Below are 20,849 nucleotides of genomic sequence, written 5' to 3' on the forward strand. Positions count from 1 at the left end.
ATAATTCTGCACAGATTATATTTTGAACTGAAAGCAATATATAGCTGTTTTCACAAGCATCACATCTGGACTAATTAATTCTGCTGAGAAAGGCTTATTAGTTTAACCAAACTACCATGCTAATGTGACTGGACTTCTATTTCCAGCAGTAGCATATACAGAGTTCCTTCAGGCATCTCTGCAGGATGGTGCCTTACCTTCTGACTCCATTATGAGAGACAGCGTGTCCAAAGCTAGTTCAAGGGATCTCTGCATGGCACTGCAATGTACCATGTTGTCATATCCAAAGATGTTTATTTCAAAATTTAGGCTGGTATCATAGGTGGATAAGAATCAGGAAGTGACTAAATGAGAGATAAGAGGTAGGTTGGGGCCAGACTGTGAAGGAAGACCAAAGTGAAAGCATTAATCTCCTATTGGTTGGAGCTGAAGGGGGATGCATAGGGAAGGCTGCCTGGAGATGAATGACAGAGTCAAAGGATAGTTGCTATATAAAGCTGATTAACTAGATAGATGAAATAGATACTTGTTTTGTCAAGAGAGAGATATACTTTTGAAATATGGGTTGTGCACTTGAACATTTTAAAAGAGTATTCAGATACTAATTTATTAGCAAGACTAAATCCAAGGTAGTAGATGGGATTTAATGGTTTTTGCACAATTCTACCAAATTGTATACTCTCAATGGGCTGACAACTATCCAAAGCTTGAGAGCCCCTCAAGACTTTCATATTGTCCTTGGTAACCATTAGTTTAGCATCATTCATGAAATCATATATCCTTAAGCATTTATTTTAATGACTGTTTAGTACTTATGAAAATGCCCAAGTGGATGTGTAAAAGGGTTGGAGGGAAGAGATATTTTTCCCCCCAGAAAACTCATGGATTAGCTGAGAATAAAAAAATTGGTCCTTTCTCTATTTGGAATATTTTTTCTTGGTTTATATACTGTAGTTATGCTTGAAGTTCAAAAACCTGTTCTCTGTTGGATTATGTCCCAGAATCATAAACCACAGGGGACATACCAAAATGGAATTGTTTTTTGTTGCCAGAGTACTAATTAAATTCTTAGAAACTGCCATTGTTTTCTTTTTTCCCCCTCCCTTTCTTTTTTACCACCCTGAAATGCATGTGGTACACTATATTAATACATTTTAATAATAAGATTGCACCAATAATACTGTGTAATTTATATTTACTTTGAATTTGTTTCATGGAAACACTTACCCATAATACTGTATGGGACAGTAAAATAAGAAAGCACTTGTTTATGTTGTATCCTCTTTATAAGCAAGCCCTGACATTTCAGTGAAGTATACCAAATCAAGTAGTGTTTAAGTTTCAACAGTGTAATGAAAATAGATTAAGTTAGTTTTATTCCATACATTTGGGCCATGTATTTTCTCTCCTGGCTTATGCTCAATCGCTTAAGTGCTCCGTCCAAATGGAATTCAGGCCAACCCAAGGGCAATTTTATGGTTTGCTAGATATAAACTTAACACTTTTCAGGACGGCTGCTTCACAGGCATAATTCTACTTCTGTTTCTTAGTGTGTTCTATTCTGCTAAATCTGCCCCATATCAGGCCCTGGGTCCAAGCCTGCACAAATTGATATGGGCAATTCTGTAACAGCCTGCAGTAACAGCAAGCAATGATGAGTGTAAAATGCCTTCTGTATTATATTCTATACAAATATAGTTCATCATAGACAGTTGCTTCTGACTTCAAAATAGCAACTTGAGGAAAAGAAAACAAATGATGAGCTAAAAAAGAGACAGGAAACAAATCAAGGTTTTCAGATCCAAAAGTATGGAAAGCATTTAGAAAATTTAAAAAAATACAAAAATCCTCTCTCTTTCTTCAGATAAATTAATCCAAATGATGGATTTCATTATTTTTATAACAAACCCATTCTAAATAATACATGCATTACATTAGCTTCTATATTACAGCTATATTCAGGAGTCTGTTTCTAGAAATTATATAAAATATTGCATTTCCAGTAAATTAGGAATGTTTCTTGCTAAGCATGGTTTATGAATGATAATTCTAAAGTCTCAATTCAGATAAAATAAATCTCTTATCCATATAAATATACACTTACTAATATCCCAAACATCTCTGCTGAGAGCTAGTATTATGGCCTGATTTAAATGCTTTAATAGTCAGTGGATGTCATTTCATTGGCTTCATAGGATTTGAGTTGAGATCATATATTTTATGTCCCAAAATAACTTAAAATACAGCCTGAAATATCACCTTCTTTTCTGTGCCATCCTGAAACAATTGGACTCAGTGGGGATGCTCAGATTGGAGGTCCCATGTTATAAATGTAAAAAAGCTGCCAGCAGAGCAGTCTATGAATTTGCTCTTTTCCGGAATTTGCTTCTCTCCTTCTCTCTGTGGTCCATGCAAGTCAGATCTATTAATCTTTTGGACATACCGCAAAGCTAAATTTCCCCCTGCTGTTAGGATAAGTTTGTTTTAAGGTATGGGAATTTCATCTTTGAGTTTGTGTGTGTATAGGCTTACTAATTACTTATTGCAGAATGAACAGTGAAAGCTTTCTGAGTAAGAAACAGTCTTTGCATTAAAAGCATGTAGAGTGCTTAGCACAAAAGGTACCCAATTCCTAACTGAATGGGGATCAGCACTTTGGCACTGACCCAGAAAAGCACTTAAACATATGAATAAACCTGATGACTTCAATGGAATTACTCATGTGCTGCAAGTTACTGATGTGCTTAAAGTTACTTGTATCTTGCTGACTCAGAGCTAGAAAGCTCTGTAACTTAAGGGACTAAGTCATAAATTAATGATCTAATAATATAAGTATTGTAGTCAGTGTGTATTATAAATAGTGTATGCTACTACCTTTCATGTTTTTTTATTGATATTTATTGGTAGCAAAGCATCACACCAATTTAAAAGTAATGCAGTTTTAAATACACTAAAACATGAGCAGTGGCACAGGAAAGGATGGTACACATTATTACTGAGACGGATAAGGGCCTTGTTACACCTTATACTGTAAGACAAACCAATGTTAATTAACTTAGTGTGGTTTGGCTTAGTGGAGGAGTTACACCTTAAGATGAAAAACAATCTCTGATGAGATTGTGACTATCCCTCACCCGCAGAGCTGTAACTTGCCACACTAGAGGCTTGGTGAGCAGGGGAAAGACTAGGAGCCTAAAAGTTAAATGTTTCTTAGTGTAAACCAAGTCAATGTTAACAGCCACAACTTCTTCACATTTTGTGTGTTCCTTTTTTAGTCTGTTCTACGTATTAGCTTTGGCTACAATGCCAATAAATACACCAGGGACAAGGCTGGCTCACTGTTCCTGCCAGGCAAAGACAGTGCTGCAGTCCTGGAGCACGTAGTGGTTTCTAGGGCTGTGCGAAGCTTCAGTCCCTGATTTGATTCAGCGGAGATTTGGCCTGATTCAGTGGCTGAATCTCCAAATCCAAATCAAATCAGAGGACCCTTTAATCTCTCCAAATTGAATCAGAACTCTCCAAATCAGTTCGGAGAGATTCAGAACGATTCAGCTATTTGGACATGGGCACAGCTTTAAATGTTTTTTCTACATACCTCTAGGTAGCAGGAAGCTCATGAATGCTGCAATGCTGGGGTGCATGGAGTGTCCCACAGAAGTGTGGGGGGGCTTCCCAGCATGCTCCCCAGCCAACTTGGAAGTGGACTGTAGGTACTTCTGGTCCACTTCCAGGTTCACCACTGAGTATGTGGAGGCCCCCCCCTCCCCACTTCTGTGGGACGCTTCATCTACCCCAGCACTGCAGCGTTCACAACCTGCACTGGTACCTCGAAGCATGTAGAAAAAACATTTAAAACTGTGTCTCTGTCTGAATCGCTGATTCTCTGGATCAGCATCAAATCTTCAAATTCAGGTTCAGTCGAATCCAATCAGGAACAGTGATCTGAATCAACAAATCGAATCACTGTTCCTGATTTGGGCCAAATCCAAATCCAAACTGAATAGAACCCACACCCCTAGTAGCCTCCTGTCACCACCCAGACCACCTTATTGCTTGATCCTCAGAGCTTAGTCAGTGCCAGGGTGGAGGCAGTGCAGGGGGAGTGAGTTGCAGAGAAAAAATAGGATCAGGCCCTTTGAAGATAAGGTGGTCTCCAGCCAACTCACAGCCCAGCCAGAGGCAGCATGAGGAATGGCAGGGGGGGAAGTAGTGAGCTCTGGGGGGGCCTGATGCTTTTTTCTCCAGAACTCACTACCTCCCTCCCTACCTCATGCAACTGATGGCAGGAGCAGCAAGCCAGTCTGGGTGGTAGGAGGAGGCACCACAGTCACCGGGCACTCCAAGGCTCCCATTTGTTTGACTTCCCTGGGGGGCAAGGCACCAAGTCCAGCTCCACTGCACTCTGGTGTCCATGCTGGCCACTGCATTCTAGTATGCTGGACTTCAACTTGGGCAGAATAGCTGTGGGAAGTGGCCATACCTTAATGAAACAGGAGCAAAATTACGTGGATTAAAGATAATCCTGCTCTGGAGTGGCATAACTTTAAAGTGAATAAAAAATGCTTTAAACCACTTAAAAGGTGATAATGTGCAGCCAATCCAGTGGTTAGGAGCTCCAGAAGCCACCTAATATTACTGTGCTATAAGACCCTTAGAGGAAAACTAGAGGAAGGAGGGGTTATCTCATGACACCAGGAAGGTTGATCAACTGGGGGAAGAAAAGAATTGTTCTGTATCTGTAGTGACGATTGGTTTGGCCAATGGCTCTGTGTTGTCACCAGATGATTGGATCACTTTTCTGCTCTCAGCTCTTCTCCGTATTATCCTAGAAGTATCTGCCATAGAATAGTACTTTGCACAATACAAAAGGTGCAGAATCTCCATGTACACCTGAGCTCTGTATTCCCTAATCCTAGATACATTGAAGCAAATGCATTCATGATGTTCGGGGAGTTTTGCACACACCTACAGGAGGAAGATTTATCCTAGATGCTGCCCATTAGCCATTTCTCATTTTGATTCATCACCAAAGATACTTACACTTGAGGTAGAAAAGAAAGAAGAATAAATTAGAAAACAGAGAATCTAAGTAATTCTGTTGGCATTCAGTCAAAACTCTTGTTTCAAATTGAGAAATAATTCTTTTTTAATGAATGAATTCTTTTAATTGCACATGTGATTAAAATAATGATGAACTTGACTAGCATAGAACTGAACATCCAAATGTTTACAGGAAAGGTGAATATTTCTATATGAATACTTGCCTTTGAATCCTGTCACACATTGACATGAAAAGTGGCCAATTAAATCTATACAGGATGCCCCATTTTTGCAGGGTGAACACGAACATTCATTAATCTCCACTTCACAGAAGGATCCTTCATATCCAAGCATGCATTGACAGGTATAATTATGCAAGTGGTCCTGACAGAAGCCATGCTCTGAGCACTGGTTTCCAATGCAGTGGTCTATATCATCCTCACAAAATGTGCCAGTGTAACCCAGAGGACATATGCACCTAAAATGAATTAAAAAAATAATTAACAAAGTTAGTCACATTTTTTTTCAAGGCATCACCCCTAGAGCTAGGTGTATAATTTATTTCACTGTCATTAAGTGCATATCTTTTATAACTATGGTTTACTCAAAAGCAAATGCTGCTTTCCTGAAATCTTTTTATGATTTAAAAGTATTTCTTGAATAATTTGACTTCAGTAGATTGTATGCAATAGGTAATTGGAAATATGACAAAATCACAGCCATTTAAATTGGAGTCATAGCTACATTTCTGTAACTTTTATAATCAGTTTATAGTAAGACTATTCACAGTTACAGAACTGAAAATTAATTTCCTATGAAAAAATAATTCCATATTGACTTAAATTCTACTGTTTTGGAAATTTTTCCTTGATTACTAGACCATGAAAAACAGAAATAACATAGAATCAGAGCAAATTCACTTGAATTCAAATCAGTTTTGGCAGAATATTTTAAACATTAGTTCTACAGCTTTGGTCATAAGATCAATCCAGTAGTTCCTTTCCTTGTGCCCAATATTGTTTAGCTATTCATATTATATTATTGAAATATATTTTTAAACACATTTACAAATATAGGTCCTCAGAACTAGCAGTACAGCGATCCACTGAACCATGCATACTCTCCTGTCCATCCAGCAAAGAGTGCAAGACTGTTGTCATAAACCCCATTTACATTTTGGAAGTTCTCATAGATTCATAGATGTTAGAGGCTGGAAGGGACCTCATAAGATCATAAGGTTCAGCCCCCCTGCACTTGGGCAGGAAAGACTACTGGGGTCAGATGATCCCAGCAAGGTATACAACCAGTCATTTTTTGAAGATCACCTGTGGAAGGAACACTTGAATCATAACGAAATTTTTCTTTATGTCCAAACTGAAGTGTTCTTCTATCAGGTTTTGTCCATTGTTCCTCGTCTTCCCCCAGGGTGCCTTGGTGAACAGATGCTCCCCCAGGCCCTGATGTACACCCCTTGTATAGGCTGCCACCAAGTCCCCTCTCAGTTTTCTCTTCTCCTGGCTGAACAGGCCCATGTATTTCAGCCTCTCCTCATATGGCCCGCCCTTCAGACCTCTAATCATATGTGTGACCCTCCTTTGGACTCTCTCAAGCTTTTCCACTTCCTTCCTGAAGTGCAGCACCCAGAACTGGATGCAATACTTCAGCTGTGGTCTCACCAAAGCCAAGTACAGAGGGAGGATAACATCCTTAACCTTGCTTGAGATGCATCAGTTCTCATTATTCACCTATGGCTTTGCATTGATGGCTTATGTTCATTCTGTAGTCTATCATGATCCCCAGGTCTCTTTCAGTTGTGGAATTGGAAAATGTAGCACCACAAGCCCGTAAGTGCATTGCAAATTATTTTTCCTCGGAGCACTTTATATTCCTCCATGTTAAACATCATCAGGTTTTGATCTGTCCACCTTGCAAGCCTGACCAGGTCAGCCTGTATCCCCAGCCTGTCCTCCAGCGTGACCACACTCCTCCATAATTTGGTGTCATCCAAGAACTTTGCCAGTATGCTTTTAACACCCAAATCCAAATCATTTATGAATATGTTGAAAACCACTGGTCCAAGTACTGAACGCTGAGGGATGCTACTAGTCACCTTACGCTATGTTGACTCAGTTCTGTATATTAATACTCTCTTAGTCCTACCTCAGAGCCAGTTTCCTAGCCACCAGACCATAAAGTTTTCAAGCAACAATTTCCCAGTTTTACCATGGAGACATAATTAGTGACTAAGTCAAAGGCGTTTTGAAATTCAATTATAAATCATCACAATCACCTCCCTTATCCAGGTGGTGAGTTACCTGATTGAAGAAGGAAATGAGGTTGATCAGGCATGACCTGCCTGGAATGCAGCCATATTGGCTGCCTTCAGAATACTGCCTTCAGTTAGCCTATCACTAATGGATACTTTGATAATTTTTTCCAGGATTTTTCCAGGGTTTGAGGTCAAACTGATTGGCCTATAATTCCCTGTGTCCTCCTTTCTTCCTTTCTTGAAGATCGGCACTACATTGGCCCTCTTCCAGTCTTCTGGGACCTCTCCTGAGCACCATGAGTTCACAAATAGCTTTGCCATTCATTGTGCAATGACATTGACCAATTCTTTCAGCACTCTATGGCGTAGTTCAACTGGTCCTGCTGATCTGTAGATATCCAGCCTCTCTAGATGTTCTCCCACAAGATCTTCGCCAACTATGAGTAGGTGATCATACCCACCTTGATCTTGGATCCTGTCAAGCAGGCTAACCCTTGATCTGGTAGAATACCAATGCACAGTAATCATTTAGGAGTTCAGTTTTTTCCTGAGTGTCAGTTATCAGCTGTCACATTTCATTCAGCAGAAATCCTACGTTTCCTTATGTATCATGAATGCATTCTTGAAACATCATGAATGTTTCTCAATGTATCATACATGTTTTCTTGTGCTTACTGTACCGACATGGCTTGTGTGATCACATTGCAAAGCCCATGTTACACTGTATTTATTGATGTGACTCTTATTACTATACAGATTGTGTGTATCTTTATAGGTTTGAATAGAGCTTAGTCAAGGAAAGTAAGTAGATGGAACTGCTAGATCTCTCTGGCTATTGTGACTCCAGGGAAAGAAGAACTGCCACTCCAAGACAGACAGATGGCGTAGGCCCAAGGCAGGCACTGTTTGCCTGTAATAGGGAAATCAATTGTTCCATAGCAAAGGCATATGAGAGAAATAGCCCATTAGCCAGCAAAGCTCCAGGTGTCTCAGGGAAATGAGGATTTCTGGAGGATTCTGTTGACCCATGATCAATTAACATGCTGATGAGGATGGAGCAGGGCTGGCCTTGAAGGCTTTTTAAAGTTTAGGTAGGATATAATTGAGGCTTATGGGGTTCCATGACAATAATTAAGGCTGACAGAATCAGCTGAAAAGCTGAATTCTGGGGTACTGGAAGGACTATCAGGAGGGCTGGGGTGTATCCAGATGAAAGAGTAAGAATTTGTACTTGTTTTGTTTTTTCTGTCTCCAGGCTTATGTTTTGCTTGTATAGTTCTTTTACTCCATATAATAATTAATTTTGTGTTTTCTCTCCTTAATGCTTGCCTATGAAAAGAGTGATTGCTGGAAACATGAACATTGCCAGGCTAACCCTTTCTATGGAAAAAGGAACCTAAAATTACTGTCACAACTCAAAGGGGTGCGACACTGGCAAAGAGTCCTCTACTTCAGTGGAACGGAGATTTGTTAGGGATAAGTCTTGATCTGTTTCTTGGGGCAAGTGCCAGATCAGGTGGCAGAAACTAGAGGCCCTGGAGGTCTCCCATGGAAAGATTTGTCACAGCTGCTTAACATAAAACAAATAAATAACATAAGTGAAAAAAAAAAACCAGAATTGTATCATATGGTTTTATTTCTGAATCCGATAAAGACTTGTGTAACTATGGGTCAGTCAGTTCTCCTCCTTGTGCTTCTGCTTCCCCTCATACCAAATTTGAGCCTGTCTTTTGTGCTTTAACCAATAGGCAATAGAAATATGTTTAGTCTTGCTTGCTTGCTTTCTGCTTCCATCACTATTTCTTTCAAGTATTTCCTGAGATTCTCTTACAATATCGTGGCTAGGGCAGTCTCCTGGGAAGTTGGAAATGTATTTTGAATCTCCAAAAGCTGTGGAGGATTTGGAACCAATGTCTATTTTCAAGTGCTCTAACCTCTGAGGCCAAATTCCACCCAAATCTAATTTAGTACTGTTGAATTTTTATCTAAATCTCTTGCCCTTGATAAAATCCCCTGTTGTTAAACCTATACCCATTCCCTAGTAAAACTAACACATAGTGGAAGGTTTACTGAAAAAACTAGATACTAATCTGCATTTTGCTAGGCAATACATAGATGTTACCTAGAAGTAAAGGTTACATTCTGAGGAAATTTTGATTACATCAATCTTTTCTGAAAAGATGTAACTCTTTTCCATTTGGCAGACATTGGGTTTTTTGTTTTGCTTTTTTCTAACAGAACTGATTTTTCTATGTAGTTGAAGCACATTTCTTTCTTTCTGATGTCTGCAATTTTTATGTCAACAGAGATGTGGGTATAATGCTTAAACTTCAAGCATTTTTATATCTCCGTTGAAACCTGAGGCAACTTATGAGTTAGTGGCAAAAGTCCCTATATATGGTCTTGGGAATAGAAACATAGTAAGTAATATACACTGTAAGAACAGATAATATGAAGGTCATTTCTGTACATTTTCTTGTAATGTAGCTTGTAGACTAAAACAGTTATAGCTGGACGCATCTACATGGCACATTTACTGCAGTTGCCTAATCAGCTCTACAGTAGAGTCTCATAGTCTACACATGTGGTCTAACTAAGTTACAAGTACCACCCTGTAGTGGTGTCCTTTAGTGCACCGTAGCTCATATGTAGACTCTGACAGGACTGGCTAGGACACGAGGGTGATTCGATGCAGGAGCTACCTGCCAGCTAGCTGTTCACTGGAGCATGCTTGTGCCCCAGCCAGGCTTTCTGTGGCACATTGAGCTGGGTTGGAGCATCCCTAGAGTGGCAGGCTGACTGACTAGGTCCCCTGCCAACTGGGGTTTCTCCAACCTGGCTCAACGTGCTGCAGTCCTGGGCACACATATAAACACAACGCCTGGAAGCAATAAACTCTGGTGTGATATGCACCAGAGTTTATTCAGGTGTCTTGATATCATGTGCATCTGTGCCCACTGAATATAGTAATAATACTCTTTATTTTCTGTTCAGTTTGGCCCTAATTCTGCTTAATATTGGACACTGAGACACAGGATTTAAAGGAAAAAGAACTACAGAGAGCTCACTTTGAAAATGCATGAAGTAAATTTCAGACAGACTGAGGGGTAGTGGCATGACTAGCAGAATCCAAACTAAACAAATATGCAAATAACCTCATTACATAAAGAGGATAGCACGGTCTTGCAAAGCCAATAAATATCTCCAGTGCTTCTCAACTTGTGCAGAATGAGTCCAGGAGGAAGATTCTCTCCCGCCTCCCCCTCCTTCTGTACTAAGTTAGTTTTACTTGAATTTTGATCAGGAAGGGCAAGGATTTGTGCACTTAACTGACTCATTGCAAGACGCTGCACATTGCTAATCATTTTCTTAAGGAAATCTGGGACACTGCCTTCCCTCCATCTTCCCACGTCAGCAGTACTGCTACAGGCAAGCAGGGGTGTGGGGTGTAGTCCAGTGGTGAGCAGCGTAATGCATGCCTGGCCCGGCTCTTCCTGTACAGTGGTTGGAAGCGGGGAGCAGACTGGCTGGGCACTGCTGCAGTGCGCCTGCCTTAGTCCTGCACAACACCAGCAGTGCCTGTTCACTCAACTGCCTTGAGCACTCTGCCACTCCACCTCCCGGCTGGACTATGCCCAAAACATCTGCCTCTGCTTGCAGGACTTTTTACCAATCAGCCAGGAGTGACTTCTGAAATCTGGGACTGTCCTGGCCAAATCAGGATGCATGGTCACTCTATAGATATAAGGCAATACATCTGCATCCCTAAACACCTCTATGATACATACAACATCAAAAGTAAGTCCAACTATAATAACCCAAGACTGAGTGTATGTTTACTGAGGTCACAAAGGAAATCCCAGCTATATGTTCTGACTAGTACTTATACTGCAGTTATTCCACATGTCTACATAGCTGATTATTTTTCAGGTTCAGGAACACTTAGGCCATGTGTAGACTAAATGATAGGGATGCATGCATGACACTTTAATGCAGGCTAAATGGTTTTGCACTGCTTTCATGGTATTGGTGTTTGCATGCCTTGGCAGCATATTATGTATTAATTCCAGCTGCTGCAGGAAATTCGGCAGCGTAACGCACCTTAAATTACTTGGAGTGCAGCAAACCAGAACTCCTTTGAGGAGTTTTAGTTTGCTGCCTGTACAGCTGCGGAGCAAAGCACCAGGCTCCATGAAGCTCGATGGCTCTGTAAGCAGCCCTGCAGGCAGCCTGACAGCAGCCACGGAAAGCAGGCTCTGCCCAAGAAAAGTGGTGAGCCTCATCTGCCCCCCACTCCCCAGAGCCTGCCTGCCTGGTACTTCCCTCTACGGCTGTGGTGTCCCCCACGACTGCCCAAGCTGGGTGCCTGTGGGCAGGTGCTGCCTGTGGGGGGAGGCCCAGCACACGTTGCAACCCAGGGACTGCTCTGCCCACCAGCAGCTCACCCTCCCCTCCCTGCCAGATAGGCAGGTAAGTCTGTGGACTGTGTGCATGACATGAGGGTTTAATCAAGCCTAAATTGAAGTGGTGTTTTTAAAAACCCATCACTTCAGTTTTAGGGCCCCCATTTTGTCTACACGCACCCTTAGTCTGTTGTATACATGAAGCTATTGAATCAACTTTTGAAAACATGAGTCATACTATTAAGAAATAGAGTAGACCATCAATTCAAGGAATTAATGCAAGATGCCAAATTGTATTAAGGATGAATATTATCAAAAAACTATCTTTTCTGCCCCTAGTAAAGGAGACAAGGAAAAAGGGTTTATTTAGTACAATAAGCAGTTTTGTTTCACTAATATCTCTTTTGATCTTCTAATTTTCAGAAGTATCAGAATTGCTATTAAAAAAAAGAAGAGAAAAATAAAGGAGAATCTGTTGGTTTCATTTTCATTACAACAGCAATGCTGTTATTAGTATTGCTCAAATGTCAAGCGTTTCAACAAGTAAAGAAAAAAATAGTGCTGGAGCAAACATTTTATACACTTTGTTCTTCCTAGAGTTATCATAATAATTGGATGTCTTTCAATTTATTACAGCATATCTACTATACCAGATAATTCCATTTCTCTTTTCTAGATGCATCAGACACTTCATGCAACAGAAATTAATATTGTGCAGGCAATGTGGCTGTGGGGGAGGGATGGCACTGGTTCTTTAGCCTTGCCACTTCAGTGTGAAAAGTTTGCATAGACAAGCTATTAAATACACACCACTGCTCTCTCAAATATACAGTAGCTTCTAATTATTTGCTGTGTAAAACATGATTAGAAAATACCATTAGAAACAGGCTTATGCCACATGTACCAGGTCAGCCAAGATATGCAGCTATCCATGTCCACAACTGTAATTAATATCCACAAGGTATAATACAGAAACTAATGGTATTTAAACAGTCTTTATGTTTGCCACAAATGCTGATTTAACAGAGTAAAAAGTTTTTCTAACCCTCTTAATATAAAAGTACATTCCTTTAATTAAGTGCTGATTCACCTTTAGTTAATGGGCTATTTAATAATAAACTGTGAAACACTGATCAATGATACATACATGTTTTAATATATAGTTGATCTCTGATTACATATTGTTACTGAACACAGTTTCAGTAAGTTGCTTATAAACACAGGGTGTTATTTTATTCCCTTCTTGCTCATTTAAGACTGGAAACAGACTTAAATCTTTGGAGCAGGATCAGCTGTGCAGCAACTCATCATGGCACAGCTGATCCACTTCAATGACATCTTCAGACATTGCTGGGGCTGCTGTCCTGCATGATTGGGCTCCTGCTGCTCCTGGGGCTTCAGAGGCTCAGTCCTGCAAGAAAAGGAAACTCCTGCTTGTAGATGTGCATTTAATGTTAAGGCAATGCACCTGAGGCAGTTGTCTCATAGGATCAGGCCCCTGAAATCCTGGGAGCTCCTGCCTGAGGAAGCTAGAGGGAGTGACCCACACTTTCCCACCATAAGTGTACAGATATCAGGCATTAAAAGGCAGCATAGATTAGGACTAGGATCATCTCCATGACAAAATTTGTGGTGTGACAAAAGGTTAAGGTGTCTGTTCACTCACAAAAAAAAAAAAAAGAAGGCAAAGCTGAAGTCTGTTTACAGACTAAGCTTCCAGACTTGACTTTCTATACAGCATTTTCAGTACTTGGGAAGCTAGAAGAATTCCATGTCTGGATGCATAGCATTGCCTGCATGGACACCTACACACATGTGTAGATTGGACATGTACAATGTCAATAAAACACAAATGACTTCCCATATTTTATCCCAGTAGCTGAGAGCCTAGAGTGCTCACCTGAGAAGCCAGAGGACCTGGTTTTTAGGCTCTCCTCATACAAAGGGGGTCTGAATTTCTTACTTCTCAGCACAGCACTTTGACCATCTTGCTAAGGTCTGCATTAAGCAGCAACTTCTCTGATACTCCTTTTGAAACCAAGTCATTAATATCACCATTGGAAAAAATGGATAGGAGTCAGTAAAGGGGGAAAACTTTTGGGAGCTAGCCCTTGTGCTACCTCCCAGACCAGTAGCCAGCAAGACAAATAGTTTATCAAGCTGCACACTCTGACCCTACATATCATGATCCGTCCACAGCAAGCTTCAAAAAGAGTGCCAGAGAAGGTCTCATCATGGCTGACCTGTGATGTAGTGGGGTGATGAAAGTGCTATGCTGGGAAATTAGAAACTTGGGTTTAAACCCTGCCTGGGTAGGGGCTTGGGGAGCAATAACCTGAGCCCTACGGCTTCCCAGCTTACTCCCCCCAGCTACTTAACTATTAGGAGGCAAAGAGTAGAAAGTATCTCCTTGCTGACTTCTTCTCTGGGTTTTCATTAACTACATTTTAGCATCTAGAGAGACTACCGCATATCAACAAAAGAGGTACATACATTCCTGCCTATATATGTGGCCATCATGAAGTCTACTGCATAGTCATAGTCTGCATGCATATTTATGTATATACACACACACACAAGTTGCATGTGCAAGAATATAATTCCTACCTGAGGCTTAGGTGACATTTCTGGAACTTAGACAAGAAGTGGCATGCAGGTAACTATATCTAGACACTCAAATGACTGATGACTAGGAATATAGTAGAGTTACCCACAGTATATAACCACCAATATCATCAAATGTTGACAGGAATACTATATGATATGGATACTTACTTGCAATGTTTGTGTAATACTTACTATTTATCACAGGGTAACAGGGGGTTGGACTCTATGATCTAATAGGTCCCTTCTGACCCTAGAAATATATGAAATCTATGAAAACAGGAAATTACTGTAGCAAGGGACCTTACAGAGGTCACCTATTCCAGCCCCCTGCCAAAGAGGGCTCATTCCTACTGAATCACCAGCCAATTAGCCATCTAACGTGCTCTTGAGAATCTCCAGAATGGGGAGTCCACAACTCTTTAGGTAGTTTAACCACCCTCATAGTTGGAAAGTTCTTCCTTATATGCAACCTAATTTTCCTAATCTGAGGCAATTGTTTCTAGTTCTGTCCCCTACAGACAAAGAGAAAAGCCTATCTCCATTTTCTATGTAATCATTCTTCAGCTATTTTGAAGACCATTATCGTATTTCCTATGTTCCTGGACAGTCCAGTACCTAGAGGTTTTCAGCAAGGTTCAATGAAGCTGCATATGGAGGTGGAAAGGGAAGGATGAAGGATCAGAAAGAAGGACTGATTGCAAGATTGCTTTAATACAGGATGCATCTCTGCGGGAAAGTAAGTTATATACTCTTATTTCTATTAGCTAGTGGTCATCAGAGGCTTTGGGTAACATGTATAAATAAAGTTGGCCCGGTTACTTCAAATCAAACAATACTCTCTGGAATCTTATCCCTCAGCTTCAATGTAACAGCCTTACACTATAAGCTATTCCCCTGCTCAGTCATGGATCACATTCTGAACACCTTTACTCCCTGTAGAATCCCACAAATATAAATCAGACTATTGGGATGATTAATCAGAAATACTTCATGACTGTCAGTCTGCTTCTAACTTTTAAAATTGATTCTTTTGGCCCTTCTTGGTTTGGTCATAAGTATATGTATACATATACATATACATATAAGTATACATTAAATTATCATTCAAATGTCTGTTCTAATATCTCAGCAATAACATTCTGATAGTACCTTCTTTTTATTCAATGCTTTGTCACTTCAACCATATCTAATCTTTATTCTAATGAAAAGTTTGTTGTATCCAACTGGCTAATTATAATCTTACCATTTGTCAGAATAACTGTCTTTTGTTTTTTTCAGTAACATTTCTTTAGGCAAATTCCTGATGGCCTTATAAAATCTATCATATTAAGTATGGTAGTGACAGTCAATCCTTTTCTATATGAAGGACAAAACTGTATTATAAAATTTTTTTAGTATATTTATATTTAATTTATATTCATTATAACACAACAGAACTAGGTGAAGGAACTTTGAAACAACTGCAATAAGTCAAGGCTTTTAGCTATGAAACTGAAATATATTTTTCTAGCAAAAGGGGTGGGGGGTAGAGGAGATGTAGTCATTCAGGTCACTTCCTTGAAACTAGAATAATCTGAAGCATGTCAGGCATTAAATAACTGTTTTCAAAGTTTCACAAAGCTGTGTGACAACTAAACCAGGTTCTTTTAAAATCGCAAGGGCTATTTATTTATTTATGTTTATAACATTGTTTTTTGAATTTAAGGCAAGTTTGGTTTTGGGTTTGTTTTTTTAAAGCAAGAATGAGAATTTTATTGCAAATTAAAACAAAATTTTTGTTATTTTTTTAAAGCAAACGATTTGCAATTCCATCTAAAATAATCAGTAGGGATCTTCTATAAAATATATTGCCTATTTTTGCCCCCCATTCCTTTCACTATGAAGTTACTTTTGCATGCAGCGTGAGCATTGAGAGTCTATGAAGATAAGCATGAATGTATGCAATCAGAAAAAGTAGCTAAATTCAGATGTCATGGTTAGAGGTATCTTAGATTAGCTATAATATACTTGACATTCCAGAAATGGAGCGGAAGGTGTAAAAATACAATTTCCTAGAAGATCATAAATCAAAGTATCTCCTTTACTGTGCACAATAAGTTTTTCCATTCAAATATTAAGATTTCAAAATACTTTAGCTTCATATAGTGGAGCAGGAGCAAGTCATCTTTAAACAACTGACTCTTATGGGAGACTAATTACCATGCAAATAGGACAGAAACACAGCAGTGCAGAGGCAGTTCAGCAAATCTTTGGATTGTTGGGGATAACTTTTTTGCTATAAAGAAGAGGTCAACTGAGTGCAGGCAGGAGTGGGGAAGCAGTTCTTAACTTACTGTTCACAAACAGAAGAATTAGTTGAAAATGTAATCTGGAAGATAGATCAGGTGACAGTGACCACAAAATAATAGAGTTCAAGAACACAGAAAAAAGGAGGAAGGTAAACATCAGAATAAAGACAGTGGACTTAAAAAAAAAAAAAAAAAAAAAAAGACTTCAATAAACTCAGGAAACTGAGGGGGGTAGATTCCCCTGGGAGGCAAATGTAACAAGATCCACTGGTAACAGTGGAAGTGTCACCCTTCTGTGGCCTCTCTGGGTACTTGCAGATGTAACTCCCCCACACCCCCCACAAAATGGTGCTTTTTTTAAAACTTGGCGTGCTCCCACGCCATGCGTCGTGCAGGCCCAGAAGAGGCAATGTGCTACTTCAACATGGCTCCCCCAATATCTGTAAAGATCAGGTGCTTTAGTGGGGCTTTTATCTAATAGTTGATTGAATCAGCTTTCAATAAAAGTGCCAGAAAGCCCTGCTGAAGCCCCTGATCTTTATATACATTGGAAAGCCAGGGTGAAGTAACATGCTGCTCTGTGTGTGTGTGTGTGTGTGTGTGTGTGTGTGTGTGTGTGTGTGTGTGTGTGTGTGTTTAATGCCTGCAAGCAGGCTTTAAGCCCATCCTTTACACTCTGGTACCCTCTCCTCTTTCCCTCTCCAGCCATGGCTTTGACGCTGCTAATTGAGCAATTAGCTAGACCCCTCTGTGGGGCATCTTCAGGGACCTTCTTTTCTCTCCTTCAGCCACCCCCACACTTTGCAGCCTAACCAGAAAAATGAAGTTAAACACCATCAGTTGTAGCTGGGCAGGAGATGAAGGAGCATTTTATCTAAGCGCTCCCTGATGCTTCTCCACAGCTCTACCGTCTTCTGTTAGCTTGGGCCCTCCTGGGACTACACACAGCGTCCTCTGCAGTCTCTGATACTCTCTCAGCTTCCTTCACAGAAAGTGTCTTCAATTTGTGCAGCCAGAGTTAAACTTCCAGAAATGAACTCTATCCTTTAGCTCTGCCCAGGTCAGACTACCTTCCCTGCCTCAGGTGCATGAATTATATACTCCTGGCTCCTCCTCATTCTGACCTCAGGACACCTCAGCAGGTGATCATCTAATTAGCTGCCAACTGTTCATTATCTGGTGCTCTGTAACTTCCTACCTCTACTGGCTGGACCCTGTTACAGCAAGTCTGAGGGGAAAAGGAGTCTATCTCTTCCTTAAGGACTAGGCTGCAAAGGGTGGGAGTGGCTGAAGGAGAGAAAAGAAGGTCCCTGAAGATGCCCCACAGAGGGGTCTAGCTAATTGCTCAATTAGCAGCATCAAAGCCTTGGCTGGAGAGGGAAAGAGGAGAGGGTACCAGAGTGTAAAGGATGGGCTTAAAGCCTGCTTGCAGGCATTAAACACCCCCCCCCCCCCCCCCAGAAAAAGCAGCATGTTACTTCACCCTGGCTTTGCAATGTATATTAAAGGCACAGGAGCAAGCTGTCCCAAGGGAACAGAGAATGAGAAGTGAAGCAGGAAACTGGCCTGATTAGACAGTGATCTCTTAAATGAGTTGAAACTCGATGACATACGAGGGCCTGGGTGGCCAGGTCTGAAGGTCACCCAAGATCTGAAGAAGCAAGTGAGATCTGAGGGGAGGCTGCTGAGTCTGAGTGTAAGGTAGGTGGGAGGCCAGAAGCCAAATCTGTTTGGGGAACTGAGCCAGAGATCCAGATGTTCAGGCAGAGCACAAGGCCTGGAGGCCAGCCAAGTCAAGTATCTGAGATATAAAACCAGAGACAGAGTAGGAAGTCAACGGGTCAGGCCAAACTCAGGGTCTGTGTGCAAGCCAGGACAGATAGTCAGAGAATCTTTCAGAGTCATTAGGTGCACAAGCTAAGGATAAAGTAGCCCAAGGAAAAAATTAAACCTTACTACCCAGACACTTCCTCTTGCAAGGCAGGGCTTTTTTTTATAGAAAAGGGTAAAGGGTCATTGGACCCTGCCTGGCTGCCCTGATTGCAGGATCTGGTGGATAACCAAGAGCAGATAGTTCCTCACCTGAGTTTTAGAGTGGACATAGGTGGTCAGATGCCACTAACAGACCAGGATTAGCATTTGTGTTAGGTAAACTAAGGTCCCAGATTCAAGACCAAGGCCTGACAGAAAGGAAATGTACAATAAGTGGAATATTGTCATATTACCAGGAAAAAGTCTAAGAGTCTTACAAAAGTGAGCAGGGAAAATAAGGAGGGTCCAGGCCTGATTTAAAAGGCAACTGGCAAGGGACATAAAAAAAATGGGGAGGAGATTTTAACAAGTATATTAAAAGTAAGAGGCTGATCAAAGAAGCTATAGACCCTTTACTGAATGCAGAATGCAAACGAGTTACAGGTGATGCAGAGATGACTAACATATTTAATGCCTTAATTACTATAGTCTTCATGAATAAATTTAGATCATAAGCGAAGTTGGCAGCAAAGAGAGGAAAGGAGACAAACAGTTTAGAGCAGGGGTAGTCAACCTGCAGCTCTGGACCTACATGCAGCTCTTCATAAGTTAATATGCGTCTCCTTGAATCTTTGCACAACCACACGGTGACTAGCTTCCAAATGGAAGCTGCTCAAACTTCCAAATGGAAGCTGGTCATTGTGTGGTTGTGCAAAGATTTAAGGAGACACATATTAACTTCTGAAGAGCTGCATGTAGGTCCAGAGCTGCAGGTTGGCCACCCCTAGCCTAGAGTAATGGCAGAACAGATGAGGAATTACTTAGAAAAGCTAGTTGATTTCAGGTGGACAGGGCCAGATGAGATGCGCTTGAGGGTACTGAAGGGGTTGACTGAGGTAATTTTGGACCCATTGAAAAGTCATGGAGGTCAGATGAGATCCCAGATGATTTGAAAAGTGCAAATATAGTACTTACTTAAGAAAGGGAAAAAGGAGCATGTGGGGAATTACACACCAATTGGTTTGAACTTGATACTTCATAAGATCATAGATGACCTAGGCAGAGGAAATTTAGGTTAGAGATTAAGGAAAAAATTCTGAATTTGAGGGTGGTTAAATACCTAGAGAAGTTGTGGACTCCCCATTCCTAAAAATGTTCCAACTTTTAAGGTTAGATAGACACTTGGCTCAGATGGTTTAGTCAGGGATGATCATTCCTTGAGCAAAGTGCTGAAGTAGATGAACTCATAGGGTCTCATCTGCTTTCCTATGATCCTATTGTCTTAGTAAAACTGGGCCAGGCCTAATGTAAAAGTTAAATGAAATGAAAATGTAAAAATAAGGCAAACACAGAACTGTGGTACTTGCAAAGCCCTTTATATTGCTTGTGAATCAAAACTTATCACCCTGAAGACAATGAAAAGGTTGGCTTTTGATACTAATGGATCTAAAATTTGTCTCTCTGGGCACATCTTACACATTCATTAATGCACAGTAGTTACAGTGCATTTAATTTAGTACTTGTATAATGAAGTACTAAATAAATGTACAGTAACCAGAGTTACTGCTCAGTCACACCAGCAAATACCATTTTAGTGATGCTACTATGCAGTAGCCTAATACTATTGCGCAGTGAGTTGGCATAGTTTTTGCCAGGACATGATACTGCACAGTAGTATTAGGCTACAACTCAGTTAGTGTCTCATGTAGATGCACCCTCTCTGTATTAGATTGACAGAATTTTAAAAGCAGGTTAGACAGACACTTGGATGGGATGGTTTATTCAGTGATGATCCAGTGATGGTTCAGTTAGGGCTGCCAGGCTCTGGAATGGGCTCCCAAGTGAGGTGGTGCTACCTTGGGGGTCTTCAAGAGGAGGCTGGACAGATATTTGGCTGGGTTGATATGACCCCAGCACCCATTCCTGCCCAGGGCAGGGGTCGGACCTGATGATCTGTTTAGGTCCCTTCCGACCCTAAGCACTATAATACTATTGTCTTGCTTTGAGCAAAGGATTGGACTAAATAACCTTACAGTGTACCTTCCAGTCCTACTTTCCTATGAACCTATGATTTTTTTATTGTACTAGTCCTAACATCCAAATTAAACTTATTGTGCTTAGTGAGGAAATAAATTTCTCTGTGAGTAAAGGGGTCAACATCAGAGTCCCTGACTTGCCCACCATGATAAATGTCTGTTGATATTTTTGCACATTTTATAGGGCAAAATGGTGCCCAAAGCTAAGTGTAGAGAATTGGTATAGCATGATATT

The 20,849-nt window shown here is 40.7% G+C and overlaps 1 protein-coding gene across 1 annotated transcript in view; it reads right to left on the bottom strand.

Moving 5' to 3' along the window:
* The window catches only part of EYS (EGF-like photoreceptor maintenance factor), a 1,897,540-nt gene that overhangs the window by 1,652,285 nt on the left and 224,406 nt on the right, over positions 1 to 20,849 (bottom strand). Inside the window, exon 11 of the mRNA XM_090034512.1 lies at positions 5,265 to 5,518. Coding sequence (XP_089890638.1) covers positions 5,265 to 5,518 — 254 coding nt within the window. The remainder of the gene's footprint in view (positions 1 to 5,264; positions 5,519 to 20,849) is intronic.

This window comes from Crocodylus siamensis, chromosome 1, assembly GCF_052110815.1.
Source record: "Crocodylus siamensis isolate JL-2025a chromosome 1, ASM5211081v1, whole genome shotgun sequence".
NCBI classification, from domain to species: Eukaryota; Metazoa; Chordata; order Crocodylia; family Crocodylidae; genus Crocodylus; species Crocodylus siamensis.